Consider the following 19293-nt stretch of genomic DNA (forward strand, 5'->3'; position numbering starts at 1 on the left):
CAGACAGACAGACAGACAGCTTCAAGTTCAGCTTTACACGCTGCTGAAATAGAGGCTTAGAGTTAAGGATGTGAGATAACAGAACGGAGGAAAGGAAGCAGGGCAAGAAAGCAGAGCGGTTTGTGTCTCACTGGGGAAATGAACTGAATGTGTAACTCATTTCTAAGTCTCTTCCTTTGTCTCAAACACGTCTCTAGCCCAAGCTGGGCACAAACTTCCAGAAAGCCCTGTCGCTAAGGAGAGATGACCTTGAATTTCTGATCTGCTACCACCTCTCAAGTTCTGGGATTATTGGTATGTGCCACCATGCTTGGCTTGTACAGCCCAGGGGACTGAACCCAGGGCCTCGTACATACCAGGCAAACACTCTGAGACCCATTGCGCTGCATTTCCATTTGACTCCTTTTGTCAGTTGAGTCCCGACAAGAGGAGCACCTCTCAGAACACAGCCACACAGCAAGCCTACCTCACCATCTCAGCACAAGAGGCTGGATCGCACACACTCCCTGCATCTTTTGGCATCTGGTCCCTTTGAATAAACATTCAACAGAGTAAAGCCAGACTAGCTCCATACTGGGTTCATAGTCCTCTTTGGAAGACTACAGCATTAGGTATCAGGTATATAACATAGATTAAAAACCCTAAGCAGGGTCACTTTGGAGCTCAGCAGAAATAAAGTTCCCAGAGGTACATTCCTGACTGGTAACTCAAACCATTGTATCTCCAGGAAGCTGACAGGTCAAGTCTGAATTCCATGCCAGCCCATCTGTCTATAAAGTTCACCATCACTTCACAAGATCATATAGTATAGAAATAAGATGCTGGTATTGAAAGACAGCAAAGGCAGTATTCCCTCCCCTTGTCCTAGAGTTGGCTGGATAGGAAGTTATAAATCCAGTCAGCTTATTCAACAACGCTTTCCTTTTGTTTCAAAAACTGACACTGAGCATACAACCAATGACAAGAAATAACATCATTAAATATACATGTTTTAGTTCCAAGACAACCTGGGCTAAGTAAAAGGCCCCCGTCTCAAACAAACATGGAAAGAGATGCTACTGAGTACACGTAACATCTCAGACGACGCCCCAGGTTATGAGAACACGATTAATGAAATGTGACTTAAGCCTCCAGGCACTCAGGTGACTAGGGTAAAGGAAAGCCAACCACACGCTCAAGGGCCCGAGACGATGGAGCACAAAGATGATGTAATCTCAACACCTGGGAAGCTGAAGTAGGAAAACCACAAGCTCACAACCAGCCTGGGCTACCCAGGGACTCTGAGTCCAGCCTTGGCTTATACAGCAAGGCCCTGGCTCAAGGAACAAAAATTATCAGGGTGACAAGAGCTTCAACAGAGCTTTTGTAAGTGCTAAGAACACCCTCCCCCCCCCCATCCCAAAGAGACAATGAATCTGAGGAGGTTGGAAAAATAGCAGTCCAAAGATGGCATCCTAGCTGACTTACAGGGTGAGTAGGAGTGGTCATCAGTCTGTGAGACTGGAAGCCTGGCAGGCAGGCACAACGGCATGGGAGAATCTGAACTCGAACTTTACTAGCTTAACAACATTTACAGTTTTTCATGGATTCAACCATGCAGGGAGCTAGAGGTCCAGAGGAATGGCAGCCTTTGAGATCATGTTCTGCCCAGCATGAGTTCTAGCAGAACCTCTTCAACCCTCTTGCTAGCCCATCATTGCACAGGTTGGGGTAGAGGCTGAAGTCAGCCCCTTGGCCACCAGTCATCAAAGTCTGTCAGGCACTTATCCTAGGGCGCACACTCATGTGGGGATTGCCTCAGTCAACGCTGGCTACGAAGCTATTTCTGTAAAGATCATAGTCTTCCAATGTCAATTAAAGGCAGTCCATGGAGAGACATTTGAGGCAACATGACCCTTACACACACCAGGAGATATTTCAGTGGGGGCAGAAAGGCTGAAGCCCCCCCCCCTGCCCCCAGGAAACCTGCATAGCATGGTATCTGAAAGGCGGTTTCTAAGCCTGAACTTATCACAGTCATGGCTGTGCACAAAGATGAATGTCTCAGTGGGTGCAGCAGCCCCTTCTGCACCACAGGCAGTCAGCAGGGGAGGAGAGCTCAGGGTTTGTCAGGGACAATGTGAACAAGTCACTGATTAAGCATCTGGTATAGGAGACTTAATTTTCAGCTAGATCTCAGAGTACAAGGGTCGGCGAGCTCCACAAGTCAGCTGAGAATAGGCACAGATTAACAGCGTGGGTCGTGGGGTGCGACTATCTCAAGTGAACAGGATCCAAGATGCTCTGGAGAGACACATTTGAATAGAAGGAAGGTCAGAGTTGTGGCCAAGCAGCCAAAGACCCTGGAAGCTATTTTTAAACCAGAAAGGACAGGAAGGAACAAGAACAAAAAAAGGAACTCACACAGGAGCGATGGAGAGCAAGAAGGAAGCATCTGTAGTATGCAAGTGGAAAGGCAGTGGGGAACGTGAGGCCAGAGTGCTGCAGCAAAAGACAGGGTGGGAAGGAAGCACAGAGAGCAAGTGGCCACAGTGCTATGCAAGTATTTCAAATGCCTACATTGCAGGAGGTTTGGCTCTGGGTGGTCAGTCACATTCTTGCTCCTGGCATTAGGACATGAATTCAAATCCTACATTGGCTTCAAACCGAGGGCTGACTTTTCAGCTCACTTTACCACTGTCTGTGCAATAAACTAAAAGGACCAGCAAGAGAAAGAGCGTCAAAGAGAACAGAAAGTTTCCCTACGCAAGACGCTCATGACAACTGTCTTCAGAATTCTGGCAGGAAGGGCTATCCACTCCCACCACTGCTGGAGAATGGACAAATCCCCGTGCTGTGTGTGCTCTCGGCAACCATAGCACCGGAGGGACCGACTGCGGTGGCAGACAGGAAGATGTCATTAGGGAAGCAGCACGTGGAAAGAAGAAATACAGAATAAATATCCTTTACAGAGTGAGGGAAGGGAGGCAGGACCAATGAGCGGAACGTGTCCATCAAGCACCTGGATGGTGAGTAGAGAGGGAAAAACAGTGAACGGCCTTTAGATGAAGTGTTTCTATCACAACTCAGTGACCTGCACTAACTAAGGCAGGTGACCTTCACACAGGCACCACCCCATTTTACAGGTGAAGAACCCTACGAAAAATCATGTGATAGTTTCAAAGTCACATAGTCACTTACTGGCTTGCAACCCAAGTATTGTATTAATTGGTCAGCCAGGGGCACAAGGAGAGAGTTTATCATTACCTCATATAGAAGTTTAGGACTTGATATTATGCTGCAAGCACTATTTGCTAGCCCTCTAAATTTTGTCCACCTGAGACTCCCACAGTGAAACAGAACTACTTCCTCCTATTTTTCCACCAGAAATATCAATTATTATGAAGACTATTATTCAATTATTAAGACAGACTATTAACCACTATTGGGTCATTTTTTAAACTTTATTATTTTTTAACTTGCACACATGTATGTGTACATCGGTGTGGGTACCCACGGAGGCCGGGAGAAGGTATGGATCTCCGAGAGTCAGAGCCGCCCTACACGAGTGCCAGGGACTCAACACCAGTACTCTGCAAGAGCAGCAAGTACCCCGCATCGCTCCAGCCCCGTCTTAAAAACATAACTCCAACAAAGTAACGGGGAAGCTGCAGGGAACTGAAGTGCAAAATCCTAAGGAGTATCTGGACCCTAAAGAGTAATTCTGTCTTTCACTGTGCAGGTGGCCAAACAGGAAAACACAGTAGATATTCATGAGGATGGACCTGACCGCCTGGGGTGCGGCTGCGAAGCCCTTCCCAGGGGCCTTACAGCAGGCGATCCTGGACAGTTTGGGCTGAATCTACTGCTGGATTTAAGACCCTAATTGGTGTTGTGAGCTGGCGACACTGTGGAAGGTGGAACCTGACTGAAGAAGTAGGTCTTTGGCAATGCATCCTTGGGGCTGGATCTTACACTCCACACTCCTCCCGTCACTTCTCTGTGATTCCTGTCCAAAAATGCTACAAATTGTTCCTCTGCCTCCTCCCTCCCTCCCATGACAGAGTGAAACTTACAAAACAGTGAACAAAATAAATCTCTTTAAGCACTGAGGAGTGGCATTCTACGAGAAAGTGGACACCATACTATTTTAATAAGCAAATTTTACTAACCCCTGTCATGGTTAGGCTTCTGCTATTGTCTACAAACTGAAAGGGCGAGGCTGGGACCATGTTTAACACAGCTTGCAAGGCACCCAGGGGTGGCTCAGAACCCCAAGCTTCAGGAAACACATGAAGCAAGGTCATGCTGATAGTCCACGGCTGAGCTCCAAAGGGGGATCTGCAGAGGGGAGCCAACCTGAGGCTCCTCTCAGTGAGCACGCGTCCACCAGATCCTCTGCCCTGTGCCCAGCACCCTACTTACATGGTTCACATATACCCCATGGCAATGCAATTAGAAAGGCACTGGAATTGTCTTCACAGCAGAGGAACACAGGCTTAGAGTGGGCACACAACCTCTTAGCTCTAGCCAGCAAGGCGCGCACGAGGCAGGGATGACCTTTCAAAGTAGATCTGCTAGACTCCACCAAGCAGGCTACTTACCCCAGGCCCCTATAGGAAATATCCCTGAAAAGGATGAACAGCCAGGAGGGGCCACCTCCCAGGAAACCCCAGCAGAGTTCAAAGAGCAGTGTGCTCGCTCCCCAGGCAGGCCTCGATGGCACTGAGCTGCCCCTGTTAATGCTTGCTCAAGTCATTTTAAAAAAAGAATTTGTTTATTGTGTCTGTCATTAGAAGTCAACCTTTGGACAGAGGTGGCCAGTCTTTCCCCTATGCTTTGCAAACTAACCCAATGCTTCCGGTTTCCTGGGATTTTCCATTTAGAACTATAGTTATCTCAACAAACAGCTTCAAGTGTTGCAATTCCAGGTGGGGAAGAGAATGGCCATAAAGTGTGTATTTTTAACCAACATCAAATCCAGCTTCAGTTATTTTTACCTATATCCACAAAATGTTTTTGTGTTTAATTTTGTAGATAAAAACTGTCCACAGACGTAGCCCTACCATCAGCAGCAAGAGAAGTGTCAGGCACACAATGGCCTGCCACGAGAGGCACTGCTAGTAAGAGAGACTTAGTTGATGGACCAACCAACAGCAGCCACTGTTAGGAGAAAAGACACGGTCTGGGCTTTCAAACTGTCCTTAGGGTTATGAACTGAAAGACGCAGCCTTATCTTGCTTATACAAAAGATATTCAATTGGCAGGAAACAAAACAACACACACACACATACGAAGAGAATCATTGCATTGTTGAATATGCATGGGAAAAAAGCAAACATCGGGAAAATGTCTGGGGTTTATGTACATGGGATAAGATTACCTGTGGAAATTAATTTAAATAAACAGACTATACTGAACAATAAAAAGTTAGAAGATCTGGGGCAATGAGGTATTTGTTTTTGTTTTAATGAGAGTTTAAAAAAAATTATCTAGAGCCATTGGCACACGATCTCTTCCCACACTACCACCACTGATAGAACCATACCCTTAATAGTATTAAGGAGGAGATGGGTGGAGAATGAAGCTAGCCAGAGCCTCACATCATCAGAGCACAGCACAGGGCCACAGCAGCGTGGAGACACAGAAAGAGACATGGAAGAGCAAGCTTTTCCCTATGTGTACAGACAGAGCTTCCTGCAACAGGCTGCTAAGCAGTTGCCTACTGAGCGCTGAGGGCTTGCTCTATCTTTATTCCTTCTGTGCTTCCTCTATTTGTGGTGTTTTGTTTTGTTTCGCTTTGTTTTTCGAGACAGGGTTTCTCTGTGCAGTCCTGGCTGTCCTGGAACTCACTCTGTAGATCAGGCTGGCTCACTCTGAAGACCAGGCTGGCTGTGGTCTTTTTTTTTTTTAACTGAAGGTGGTTCTCAGATTAAAGTTAGTCATGTGATCTCAATAACCGAGAGGTTGAGGAAAGGGGGTCAAGGTCAAGCTTTATCCAGAAGAGGCTATAACATAGCAGGACTCAAGATCCTGCAAGGTAAGATGTGAGGAAATGCTTGAACAAGGAGGCTGAGAGACAGACAGACAGCTAGCAATCACAGTGAGCCTTCGAAAGCAGGAATGCCTGTGGCCAGGACACATAGCGTCAGGGAGGGGAGACTCTGAGTGGGGACACAGATAAATACCAGAATACCTCACTGTAAATGTACTGTGTCCCTACCGACATGATTATTAGGTAAAATGCTGTTATCTAGAAACACAGCTCTGTGATCACAGCACTGTGGGCTCTGTCTGCTCTCCCTCTATGGTCTTCGGATTCTATGTGTTTCCTTTGCAGAGAAAACCAGAAGAGTTACACCACAGAGTCCTCTGGAGTCGGGGAGCTACACAGGGCTTTCTACCTCATTCCTGGTGAGCCTATACTGGTATTGGATCTCTGGCTGTGCCACAGCAAACATACCCAGCTCTGGAGTTTCTCCTCCTGGAAGAGGAGGCATTGCTAGTGAGTTGTCTTAGTGCATGTGATCCAAGGAGACAGGAGTGACACTGTCCCCAGGAAAGCTTTGGTCTGGCCAATACATGGAAAGCCAGGTGCCCAAGACCTCTGCCTGCCAAGAGGACCCCAGCTAGCCCCATCCCACCACCCTTCTTCCCCAGAGCTCTCTGCTCTGTCATCACAGTCTCCCTTCAGGCTGTTAGTCCCTTCTTCACCACGTGACTCTGTAACCTTCCTCTGGGGTCCCCCTTGCTCCAGTCTGGCTTCCTTCTAACGCATCCCCCCCCAAAGTCTCTCAGCACTCTAAAATGAGAATCCGGCCACAGTGCCCTGCTTAGAACCCTACACTGACTGTCCCTGGAATAGCACAACTCCAATTCCACAGCTTACTGACCCCACAGCTGAGAACCACGGCTCACAATGCCAGGTGCCTACCTTGTTCTCCAGCCCCGGCCCTTGTCACCCACCCACCAAGTTCTGGCCTCTTCCCCAGGCTGAGCCTCATGTAGAAATCCCATTCCTGGCCTCCCTGCCTCCTCACATGTTGTGATCTCTGACAGAAATGTGTCAGGGCCCTAAGACAGGCTTTAAGTTCCTCCTGAGCCATGGCCCTCCACAGAGAAATCCTCTCCACAGTGCAGCTTGCATGAGCAGCCCACCACCCCTGCCTCATCCACGGTCCCCAGCGGGTGTCACATCTACAACCCCCTGGAATTGGCCTGACGTCTGTCTCTCTCACTTGTAACCCTTTTAGAACAGTTTACTGAACTCTGAATCCCCATATTTAGCATGCTGTCTGTAAAGTGAGAGAGGCTATCAAAGGCACGGTTACAGGCTCACACACACATGACAGAAACAGGGGATATACAAGACCAGCAAGAGATCTCACGAGGACTGTGTTTACCCACAAATGACCCAGAAACTCCAGAGAACCCCAAATCAACTCTGTGGAGCTGGCCACACCCATTGGCTGGCCAGAGACAGGCTGTTGGCTGTGTCTCTCTGAGAGAATGAGGCAGCTTTAATGACCTCTCCACATTTCCACTCCTTGCCTTGCTGTTTATAGAAATCAGCCTTTTCTGCTAAGACGCACACCATGGCCTAGATGGTTCGCTTAACTTTTTGAGTATTCTAATGTAATGTAGCATGCATGTGACAATTATGGTAAAGTCTGATAACTTAGAACAGGAAGTTTGAAAGGAAATGTACGCTGGGGATAAACGAGACAGAAACAAACAGGCCAGTGCACTGACAGATCCCAACAGTGAGTGACCTGCAGAGGCCTCCACTTACCTCTCCTTTACTTTCCCAATTTTAAACTCCAGGGGGCTTTTACCTTATAGCATTAGAGAAGTAAGAAATACGTCTGTAATAGGAATAAGATTATACTTTTCAGTATAAAGACTTAATATGTCTCTAAGGTTTATGCTGTTGCTAGAGGTAGACATGTATTTCTCTAGTATTTGTGAACATTTTATTTATTTTTAGGTATGTATGTTTTGCCCATGTGTATGCCTACCACATGCGTGCAGTACCCAAAGAGCCCAGAAGAGGGCGATGGATACTCTTGGACTGGAGTTACAGAGGGCTGTGAGGTTCCATGTGGAGCTGAGAATCAAACCCAGATCATCTGAAAGAGTAGCCAGTGTTCTTAACTGCTAAACCATCTCTCTAGCCCCTAGACATGCATTTTTTTTAAAGCTAAATTCTCTGGGTTGACTAAAGGAAATGGATATTCTTAATTAGCTATCATATACAGATCCCGAGAGACTTTGAAAACAATGATGAGATACCCGTGTCTCAGGCAGTTTGAATGGTCTGTGTGTTCTCAGTCGGTGCAGGCTACCACAGTTTAGACTAATTATTTGAGAAATATGTTCCCAAAGTCAAAATGAAAAATACCAGTTACTTAGTTTTCAAATGGTTGCTAAATTTTGAGCTTGACTTTGTAGAGCCTAAACTAAGCATTCCAACAGACAGGAACAGCCCAACCCAAGGCCTATTTTCCTAGAGGAACACAAGGATGAGCAGCAGTAAACCAGAGGCCCCTCGGGGGCTTATCTCCTTTCAGTTCTACAGTCCCACTCCCAGCCACACAGAACTGTAATGCTTGCCAGGACTTTTTAACCCCTGTCTCGCCCTTCTTTCTTCAACGGCCTACAAGTAGGCAAGCACAATCAGAGCTCCTGGTTTTAAAAGGCACTGGGAAATTTTATTTTGTTCAAAAGAATAATCACTATCTTTGTGTGTGCCCTGCTCTGTTCCAGAAAGAACGTTGAGACAGCCAGAATCATTACCTAATTGATTTTTCTTGCTCCTCCTTATAGGATGACATCTTAATCATGATTTGGCTTTAAAGAGAAACAGCCATACGTTCATATTTATCAGGATAACCTGAGTCCCCCGAAAAAGGATGAAGCCTGATTCATCCACTCAGCAAACTTTCATTGGCTGTCGTCACAAGATATTATCTAGTGGGGAATACAAACAGACAATTACAGCAGCATGGGGAGCATGCAACATGACACCAGAATGCTCAGGAGCACAGAAAGGCCCAGCTCATCTGCCCGGGGAGGGAGGGGGCGGCGAGTGTCAAAGAAAAGTCCCAGAAGAGAGGTAGCTGACAACTCAAAGAATTTCCCCACATGAGGCAATGTACACAGCAGAACCGCTAAGCTATCGGGTAGAGTGGAGGCAAAGGGTACAACCGGTGTAAGCAACACTCGATGCAGACATCACCAACATTCACCAAAGCACTCCCAAAACCCAAAGGTGGCCCTCAGGCCATCTCTCTCCATGTCCTTTATCTATAGTCTATTCTCTTCTAGCTAACTGGTTTCTGCCAGTCTCCTACTTATCAAAACTCCAACTCATCCTAACAAAAACTCATCAAGAGTTGAAGTGTGCAAGAGTGTGACAAGCCCCAGGCACTGGGAAGGAGTCACCAGGGCCCTACCCCAGGTTCTCATGACTGCAGTATACAAGTGAGAATGACAAGACTAGCTGCTGGCCCAGGCCACTCCCCAAAGACAATGCAAAGTGAACCCATTCCTAACAATCCAAAGTTAAGCTTATCCTAAGTGTGACACGTTTTTCTGGACCATCAATCTGTCCTGTTTTGAAGACTCCAAAGCTCCTTCCCTGAATTCTTTTGTTCTGTCCCTTCAAGGCCTTTGTCTAAAATGTACTTTTCCTGCTTCAGGGAACACTGGTATTTCTCAATCCCTTTGTTCCTGTCACTGTGGATGTACACCACAGTACTGGCATCGAAGACAAATAACACAAGTTGACCATTTGCCTTTCCAAAATGCTACAAACTAAGAGAGTAGTTAAATAAAACTAACTTTTTTTTTTCATTTTTTTAATTAGGTATTTATTTCATTTACATTTCAAATGTTATCCCAAAAGACCCCTATTCCCTCCCCCCCCCCCCCCGCCCTGCTCCCCTACCCACCCACTCCCACTTCTTGGCCCTGGCATTCCCCTGTACTGGGGCATATAAAGTTTGCACGACCAATGGGCCTCTCTTTCCACTGATGGCCGACTAGGCCATCTTCTGCTACATATGCAACTAGAGACACGAGCTCTGGGGGTACTGGTTAGTTCATATTGTTGTTCCACCTATAGGGTTACAGATCCCTTTAGCTCCTTGGTTATTTTCTCTAGCTCCTCCATTGGGGGCCCTGTGATCCATCCAATAGCTGACTGTGAGCATCCATTTCTGTGAATAAAACTAATTTTTAATGTCTCTTCCAGTCCTGGACTTTTATGTTTCTGTGATGTAGATGAAGTCACTTTCCTGTGAGAGTTTCCAAGTCAACAGAACGGCCCAACTTAGATATAAAAGAAAAGGTAGGTCAAAAATTTAATGCTATTGCCCATATATATTGGCAGCATTGCCAGTGGGCCAGACTACCATTGTATGTGTAAGTAAACCAGACCTAGATCATCCTCAGCATTTATCTTAGGACCACTGACATAGTAATTTCCTAAAATGATCACAAACTAAGCACAAACTTAAGAATCAAAATATGATAGTATGACTTATGTGTTTGGGTTTCTGTTCTCATTACCTTATTTAAATTTATTAGTTTTAAGTGTATGGGTGTTTCACCTGCATGAAGGTATGTGAATTACATGTGTGCCTGGTGCCCACTGAGGTCAGAAGAAGGCACTAGATCCCCCAGGAACTAGAATTACAGATGGTAGAGAGCCTCCATGTGGGTCTGAGAACCAAACCCAGGTTCTCTGCAGGAGCAACAAGTGCTTTTAACAACTGGCCATCTTTCTGACTCAAGTATGTAATTATTTAGCTATACTTCCTAGAACTGAGTATTAATTATCCTGAGATTTTAGCACTAGAAAAATAGAAAAATTATACTCCATCTTTTGAAACTTGGTTTGGTTTAGGGTTGTTGCTGCTGCTGCTGCTGCTGCTGCTGCTGCTGCTGCTGCTGCTGCTGTTTAGAGGGGTTTTGTGCAGCCCAGGCTGGTCTTTAAATCACTCTGTAGCAGAGGATGGCCTTGAATTCCTGATGTTCCTGAGTGTTAGACTCACAGGCATTAAGCTTTTTGAAGAGCACTCCAGACACAATACCAAGACTCCGCCTACACTCACATGCTATAGAACCTCATACACATCTTTCATGTGCCACTTTACACATCCCAAGTGTCAAGCTTATCAATTAGATGCACATCACCATAACACACCTTATAATCTACAGCTCAGGTTATCATTCAAAGCATAAAGAGGACCAGAGGGCTACGTTTTTCAAATCCCATACCAAGAATGATCCCTAGGGGAGGTATGCTCTAGTCTCCTTGTTCTTGTGCACCAATGCTATCCTCAAGAACTATGGGAACAGCCTTAAAGCCCCGGACAGTTCTTGACAACAAATTTGTACCCATATACAAATTTAGCCTCTACTATTTCTTAACTGCATGACCCCACAGGCAAGCGAGCAAATCACGCTGGGCATTATTTTCCTTGTATATAAAGGAAAGATGAAAGCGAGCATCATAATACCACGTTCCCCATAAAGTTGTTGTCAGATGCCAGTGCGCACGAAGCGTCTTCCCTGCCTTACCTCAACCCCATTAACTCTAAAAGTGTTCACTTTGAAGAATTCTGAATGGGTTACTGGAATGTAGGAAAACAAACATGAGGAAGCCAACTGGGTACCAAAGAAAAGGATTTCATAATTGCTGTGGCTCAATTGGTTGAGTCATATTAAATTAAGCTGGGATTTTTCAAGGACAAAAAAAAAAAAAAAACAAAAAACCCACAGAGCTTCCTCACAGGACACCTAAGACAAGAAATCAAGTGGCATTCCAGGCTGAGAGGTCCAAGAACTGACTTTTGATGAGCAGTGTGGTGTCTGTGAGTCATTTGTTCAAAAGGAGGAGGGCAGGATTCCTCTATGAACCAAAAACAAGCTTACATGATCTTTCTTCTCAATATTTCAGATCTACAGTTTACGTCAGAGCCAACCCCTCTGAACTCTACATGGCTATGGAGAGAGGCAGGATGAGAAGGGAAGTGGAATCAATGAGCAGAGTAGCTGGTAAGAGTAATGACTGCTGGCAGCTAAAGGAAGGACAGTTTATTGGGGGTAGGGTCCCCTCTATTGCTCACACTACAGTCATTGCTACCATATCTGGCTAAATATTAACACTGCCACCCATGCAGCATTTTGCATCGTTAGAAAGAGTAGAAAAGCCTGGCACAGTGGTGCATGCCTTTAATTGCAGCACTCAGAAGGCAGAGGGAGGTGAATCTCTGAGTTTGAAGCTGGCCTGGTCCACAGAGCTAGTTCCAAGACATTCAGGGCTACCCAACACCAGTAAATGCAAAGTCTATTTGAAGGCAACTGGTTTAGAGCTTATTAATCATTTACAAATAGCCACACAGGTCAAAACCATAGCAACATCACATTGAAATACTGTATATATACATAAAGCCCCCAAAAGCAACAGAGTGGTTGGTCAGCAGTCTAAACACAGTTAATGTTAGGATGATCACGTTCTGAGTAAGGTGCTTGCTTGGTAAGTAAAGACCTCTAGTGTTCACTGAGAAAGTGCCTAACTTTGCAGACTACATCTTCAATGTCACTAGCAACTTACCATCCCGGTCAACAGTATCCTGATCCAAGCATAGTCGCAGGGAAATCCTGACTTAAGGCAGGTTGAGAAGGTCAATGCGGGGGTTGGGGGAGATCCAATGTCAGCAGCCACGGCCAAGGAAGATAGGGCTCCTGGCTTCCTGCCTTTGACTCTGAGTCTTACAAGTCATATTGCCTCCGCTCCTCCCAGGAAGCCCCGACACACTCATCTGGGAACACTGCTCCAAACCTCGTGTGCTCTGAAACTAAGGTCAGTAGGCTGCGATGCAAGCACACACTCCTCAGTGCTTTGAAGACCATAACCCACAAGTCCTGCCTCTCTTCAGACACCACTATGTTCCTCCCTGTGTCATCTGTAACTACTCTCTCTCCACTCTCCCACATGTTCCTGATCCCACCGCCAGGCTCTCTGCCTTGCATAGTCCCTTCATTTGGGATGTGTTGAAAGATTCATTGGTCGAATTAAGAACTCACATGACCTTCCCCAATAGTTTATGGAAAGCAGATTTTTCCAAGTGTCTGCCACCGACTCCATACTCTACAGGCAAAGTCCCAAGACTAAGTATACATCAGCCTACTCCCATTCTACAGAAAGAAGGTCACAATGGGAAAACTTGCCACCCCTCAAAGGAAGCAGGTCTGAATGGCCTCTGAACTTCTGGGAGTGGGGACTGGGCTGTTGGCATCACTATGTAAGGAGGAGAGAGAAAAGATGATCTTCTGGGCACAGTGGTTTATGACACATGTAGAAGCTAGTAGTGCTCTCTGACCAGGTCTCTGTGTGTCTGTCCTCTTCTGCCACAACACCCCCAGCTGTTTGCCAAATACCTCAAGATGTTTCCTCCGGAAGGTTCTGAATTATTGACAGACTGAGGGAAGATGCTTAGGAAAACACCAAGTCCTAAAACAGACCTGTCCAGCTAGAGCAAACACTTGGCCATCAGCAGTTTCCTTTTTAAGACTAAGGGGGAGGAAAAGGGGATGGGGGGGCCACCTTGGCTAAATAATAATGATATTCACAGAAGAGCAAAGACACTGTTCCAAAGTTCAAGATCTCGGAAGCGCTACTCACCCCTAGCCATCTCGCTCCTTTATTGGCCGCCTGTTGAATCTGGACTCTTTTGAGGGTGACATGGTAAACAGCTCCTTCCTCTACCTCTTCACCCCAGTCCTGAATCGAGCTCTGCCAGGGACGGGATAAAGAGAAAGAAAAAGAGGGTCGTAGTGTGTGTTGTTGTTTTCTTCCCCCTTGGCTAACCACAATCTATCCCAGCTGCTTCCCTGCTTACAAAGGTTCTCCAAGCCTTTGAATAAATCCTCCAAACAGAGCAACACAAGACACCCTGCAATAGGCAAGGCTGAGATTTTCTTGGCTGGCAGCCTTTTCCTGCAGTATCAGGAACCTCCGACTTCTCCGTTCAGTTACTTTTCCTAACCTAGCCACATATCTTAAATCATCTTTTCAAGTTTTTTTTTTCCTTCTTAAGGAAACTGTGGTTTAGTCCTGATCAACTCTGTCCACTTAAGTGAAAGGAAAAAATAACTCATTTGCAAAAACAAAAGTTTATACTTCTCAAAGTACACAAACATTTGAGCAATGTCGATGTTAAACTCCCTCAAACAAGTGTTTTAGTATTAGAACACTTTTAGTATTTAGTATCCGAGCCCTCTTTGGGAAGTGAAGTTGTACTTCTTTTTCTCCTCTTACTGTTTTGAAACCCCCCAAAAAAGTTACGTGGGGTGTGGAAAGTTTTTATTTCCAGGGAAAAAAAAAGAAAAGAAAAGAAAAGAAAAGAAAAGAAAAGAAAAGAAAAGAAAAGAAAAGAAAAGAAAAGAAAAGAAAAGAAAAGAAAAGAAAAGGAAAGAAAAACCCCTCTGGCAAGTGCAGAGAAAGCAAAACATCTTCAGGCAGCTTCCACTGAAATTTACACAGCGACCCCCTGGATGGCCATGTCGCCAGCTAAACCTCGGATCTGTGTTAAAGGGCTGCCGCTGGGAAGCAGAGCACGGCGCCGCTCCCCCAGACTGAGTTCTGTCCTTTCCAAGTTCTGCTCTCCTGACACGCATCTGCCTGTCCCAGACACCCCGCAGGCGATGCCTGAGAACACAGGCATCGTTTCTAGGGAGAAGAGGCACAGAGAGGGGAAGGACACAAAGCAGAGTGAGAAAGCTCCTCTCAGAGAGTGGGGTCCGGGTGGCTCAGATCAGTTAGACAGTGCTCCAACAACCCGGCCCCGAGAAAGCAGGAGATGGGACGAGTCCCCCAGCAGAGAAGCGTCCGGGGAAGGCGGGGAGCTCGCTTTACCATTTTAGCTTGCCAAAGTAATTTCATTCTCAGTTTTCTCTCCGGCACACGGACGCTGCATGGTGCGCCCTGCTCCGAGGCGGTCGGGGCGTCTCTCTGGCCCGGCTCCGGGTCCCCGCGCTTCCCACGCGCCTTGCTGCCCCACCGCCGCTGCCGCCGCCGCGCGCGACCGGGCCACAAAGGAGCGCCGGCCAGCGAGCTGGCAGCCCGGGAGCCCGCGGCAGCAGACTCCTCCCCGCCGCTCCGTGATGTCAGGCTTTCCTGTTTGTGCTTGTGAGCGCACTCTCCCTTTCGGAAGCCCTGCGGATCAAGGGAGCAAGCAATCGTTTCTCCAGCTCCGGAGTGGTGGGGAAACGATGCTTTCAAGTAGACCGCTTCATCGGGGTTTCCTGGTGGCCACCAGGTGACAAAATAGAACCATGTGTGCCATGGGACGTGTGCGCAGCCTCCGTCTGCTTTACTGAAGGAAACTGGGGGAATTCAAGGTTAGGGATTCTTGTGTGATCTGCTTGCTATTTGGAATTAGAGCAATTAAATCAGAGTCCCCTCGATTTGGGGGAAGATTTTCATTAGGATAAAGTCAAAAGCTATCTGGGTATCTAAAAACCGTGCCCAGCGGCTCTACCCTACCCCGCACCTGCAACTGCCTGGACTTGTTCCTACTGCCCACTCTTGTTTGTGGCTTTCTTGCTTTTTTTTCTTTTTTCTTTTTTTAAACAAAATGTGGTCCTGGCTAGCCTTGAACACTTGGAACTTTTGTGGCAATCCTCCTGCCTCTGTCTCTTAAGTGCTGAGATTACAGGCATGCATCAGCTCCACCACCCAGTCTGATAAGGCTACTGGCTACTGCGGGTGAGAGCAGAGAGTTTTGTAGGATCTGACAGTTTGTGACAGAGGCCATAAGTGGTCCTGGGGGTTTCTGGAGCCTCTGTGAGTAGCCATGGGGGGTGTGCACTGTGGGGACATAGAGGGATAATCACTGCAGGGAAAGCCTTTCAAAGGACAATGCTGACAAGAATTTTATCTTAACACAATGGTCTGTGGGGGACAATACATTACACTTTAAAAGATCTAGTTTCAATAAATCAACAGCAAGAGATAGCCCATAGTCATGAAGTCAAAACTGTACCTGCCAGAACTCCACACCAATTACAAAAATTTCATGTTTTACAGGTGTCAAATTGAAAAAGACCTCCTCTGGATTGCTATGCTGAGCTTTGGTTAGTACTGAATATACCATGAGCTGAAAAGTTAGGCAATCAGTGCACTGATGTCTCCAGAAGGGCATCAGAAATGACAGAGGTTATACCAAGCAAGCAAAGGGTCTCTGCACACTGCAGAATGTCTTCAAGTCAGTCGAACGCTCCTCATAAAGACCCAGGCTTCAGGGGTCCAAGACTGTAGAGAGAATGATCCTTTACAACCAAAGTGGATGTTTCTATCATTTAAATATTAAACACACACACACACACACATACATTCCTTCTGCTGTGCTCAGTACTCAGAACAGAGTGTCCCAGGAGCCAGAGGGAAAACATGTGGTGTCCCTACCTCAGGCTTCTTATCCGCCTCAGGGCCCCAGGTCACACCTAGATGAACTCCTTGGTGATTCTGAAGACAACAAGAGGCAGCCCAGGACAGATGAGCAACAGTTGGGTTAATTTCACCACCGCTCTAACCTAATCTGCGCTGTAAGTTTTAAGACTGTGGAAAAACTTCTTCACAAGAGCAGTTTCTTCTCCAGAAGAAGACACTCACAAGCCTCTCCCTTCCTCTCATCCTATTGACTTGGGCCTTGACTGGGTTCCGGGCTGTAAAGGGAATGACAACAGAACCCAGTGCAAGCCCAGCCTTAACAGTGGAAGTCAGGGTAGATTTCCACGACTTCCCTCCGATTTGCTTCCTTGGCTACAAAGTAGGACAAACCTCACAGGATTTCAGAAAGGGTTAAATAAAGAAATGTGCAAGTCACCTAGTGCACGGAGAGTTGTCCAGAAGGCTCCATTTTCTCCCTACTGCCCTTCCCCCTTAGGAGCTGTAGGCCGGGACTCCATGAGAAGCTGTCATGTCTGCAATGTGCAGAAATCTGAAATGATGTCTTCCAAATTATACGCAAGCTCCAGAGAGACTTAGCAAGAATGATTGTTTGTGCTTGTTCCTGGGAAGGTGTGATTTTGTAAAAATCCTTTTATGAAGGAAAGAAAAAGATAAAAACCAAATAGCTGGATTTATATGATTTAGAACTATCAAATGTTGACATCAACGAGGGCTTTTTCCACTTATTTTAAACTATTTCACTTAAAATGAGCGCTAGGCCCCAAACACAGGATGCTGTGCACTGCTGCAGGGGACAGAAAAGGATGAAGATGGGCTGGAGCCTGCTCGGGGCTCTGGGACTGATGGGGAAGACTAGCAGTGAAGAGTGTGTGCTCTTCCTTTAGTGTGCTCCCTGGAGCCGAGCAGAGGAACACTCAACTGTGAACCTCTTTTCTCTTTTAATCCAGGAAGAGAAAAAGTAAAACTGTAGCTGAAAAAAAAATTCACTTATAGGCAATGTAATCAATATTACCTTTTTACTAGGGTTTTTGGATTAAAGTACTAGTTAGAGCGTGCGGAGCATAAGCCTGTAACCCATTCATCAGTCAGTGTGACTTGACTCACCTAGTAAATGCCTTACCCTAGACTCAGACCCTAGAAACATTTCTGAAGCTTTGGTGTCTGGCTCTGTGCTTTTTCAATAAGTTTGTTTCTAAGTACCTGATTCTACTTGGTGCTGTTATGATTGGCTTTCCTAATTTTAATTTTAGGTTGTGGTGTGACAGGTGTGTGAATGTGCACAGGTCACAGGAAAGGCATGGTCACATGAGCTGGCTCGTGCGAAAGCCAGAGGTTGATATCTGGGTGCCTTTCCATAATTGCTTTTCCAACTCTCTGGGAAAGGGTCTTTCACTGAAACTCAGTTTGGGCAGACTGGTTGGCCAATGAGCTCCCGGGATCATGCTATGCCCGCTCACAGCCCTGGGGTTATGGGCCACCCTGCCACATGCAGCATTTACATGGGTTCTAAGGTTCCAAGCTTGGCAAATACTGTGCCCACTGAGCTACCTAACCAGTCATTTCCGCCCTAGTACTGGGGATTCACAACTAATATTTGAACTTTGGTTCTGTGTTCTGTTATTTTAATGTACTTGACCATTAGTTCTAATTGATCTTCTGTTGATATAAACAATTAAATAAATACATATTTGTAATCTTGAAGACTTAATATGTTAGAAGTCCATGTTAACCCAAACTACCAACCATCAGAAGCTCTGAACAGAGGATGGCAAGAGGAAGAACATCAAGGCAAACAGCTTCTGCCCAGCAGAGGAATTCAGCCAGGCAGAAAAGGCAACCTACAAAATGGGAGAAAAAAAAATTGCAAAAACACATGACCAATAAAGAATTAATATCCGCAATAGACAAAAGAGTCCTATAACTCAATAGCAAAAGAATAGCTATAATCCAATTCAAATGGCCAACAGGCCTGAGTAGACATTTTAGAAAAAATTTATAAAAACACCCACAAGTAGATGAGCGCATATCTTGTGTCATTCACCAAGAGGGAAAAGCAGGAGGACAATGATGAGGATTATGAAAATGCTATACTGTTTTGTACACTAACTAGAAATAAATTTTTAAAGGAAAGATAGAAGGGAGTGGGGAAGGAAGTGTTGAGGTTCATGTGTTAATGAAGATGCAGAAAAAAGGGACCCCTAGTATACTGCTGCTGGGAACGTAAGCAGTACCCACTATGAAGAAAGTACAGATGTTTCTCAAGAAGTTAAAAATACATAAAATTCAGTAATGCCAATTGTGGCATTTATAAAAGAATGTATTTCCAGATCTCTAAGAAACACTTTACACTTCCATGTTTATTGCAACACTGTTCACAATGGCCATGCTACTGAGACGATCTGGACGCCTATCAATGGATGAACAGATAGAAGTAAATGTGATGCAGTGGAGTATTCTCCAGCTTTTAAAAAGACAGCAGTCCTTTTAAAGAGACTACATGGGTGGACCTGGAAGATGCTATGCTAAGGGAGATAGGTCAAGCTCAGAAAGGCAACCTGAGAGCTCCTGTCCATGGCGTCACCAAACACACAGAAGCAGAATAGAGGGGTGTGCCTGGCAGGGCTGGGAGTAGAAGGTAGTGGTCCCAGAATGTGAAGTTATAGGAAATAATGTTGCACTGGACTTACAGCTACTATTGCCTGAGTGCAGACCCTATGTTAGTATCATAGCAACAGTAACAATGGGGCAGGAAGAAACATGGAAGAAAACGCATCTGTCCCTGGCCTTGATGGTAATGATGGTTTCATGACTATGAACTGATCTCCAAGCTC

At 45.9% G+C, this 19293-nt stretch overlaps 1 protein-coding gene across 5 annotated transcripts in view; it reads right to left on the reverse strand.

Annotated features, from left to right (window-relative positions):
• Positions 1-19293, reverse strand: part of Rgl1 (ral guanine nucleotide dissociation stimulator like 1) — a 250090-nt gene that overhangs the window by 94856 nt on the left and 135941 nt on the right. For 2 of the 5 annotated variants that reach the window (XM_029483250.2, XM_021176216.2), the window contains exon 3: positions 13673-13783. The exons of 2 other annotated variants lie outside the window; for them this stretch is intronic. In XM_029483250.2, the coding sequence (XP_029339110.1) occupies positions 13673-13783 (111 nt within the window). Of the gene's footprint in view, positions 1-13672; positions 13784-14905; positions 15146-19293 lie in introns of those variants that run through there. One more of the 5 variants, XM_021176224.3, reaches the window with a different exon arrangement.

The sequence above is a fragment of the Mus caroli genome, unplaced genomic scaffold, assembly GCF_978045245.1.
Source record: "Mus caroli unplaced genomic scaffold, Mus_caroli_1 scaffold_1, whole genome shotgun sequence".
NCBI classification, from domain to species: Eukaryota; Metazoa; Chordata; class Mammalia; order Rodentia; family Muridae; genus Mus; species Mus caroli.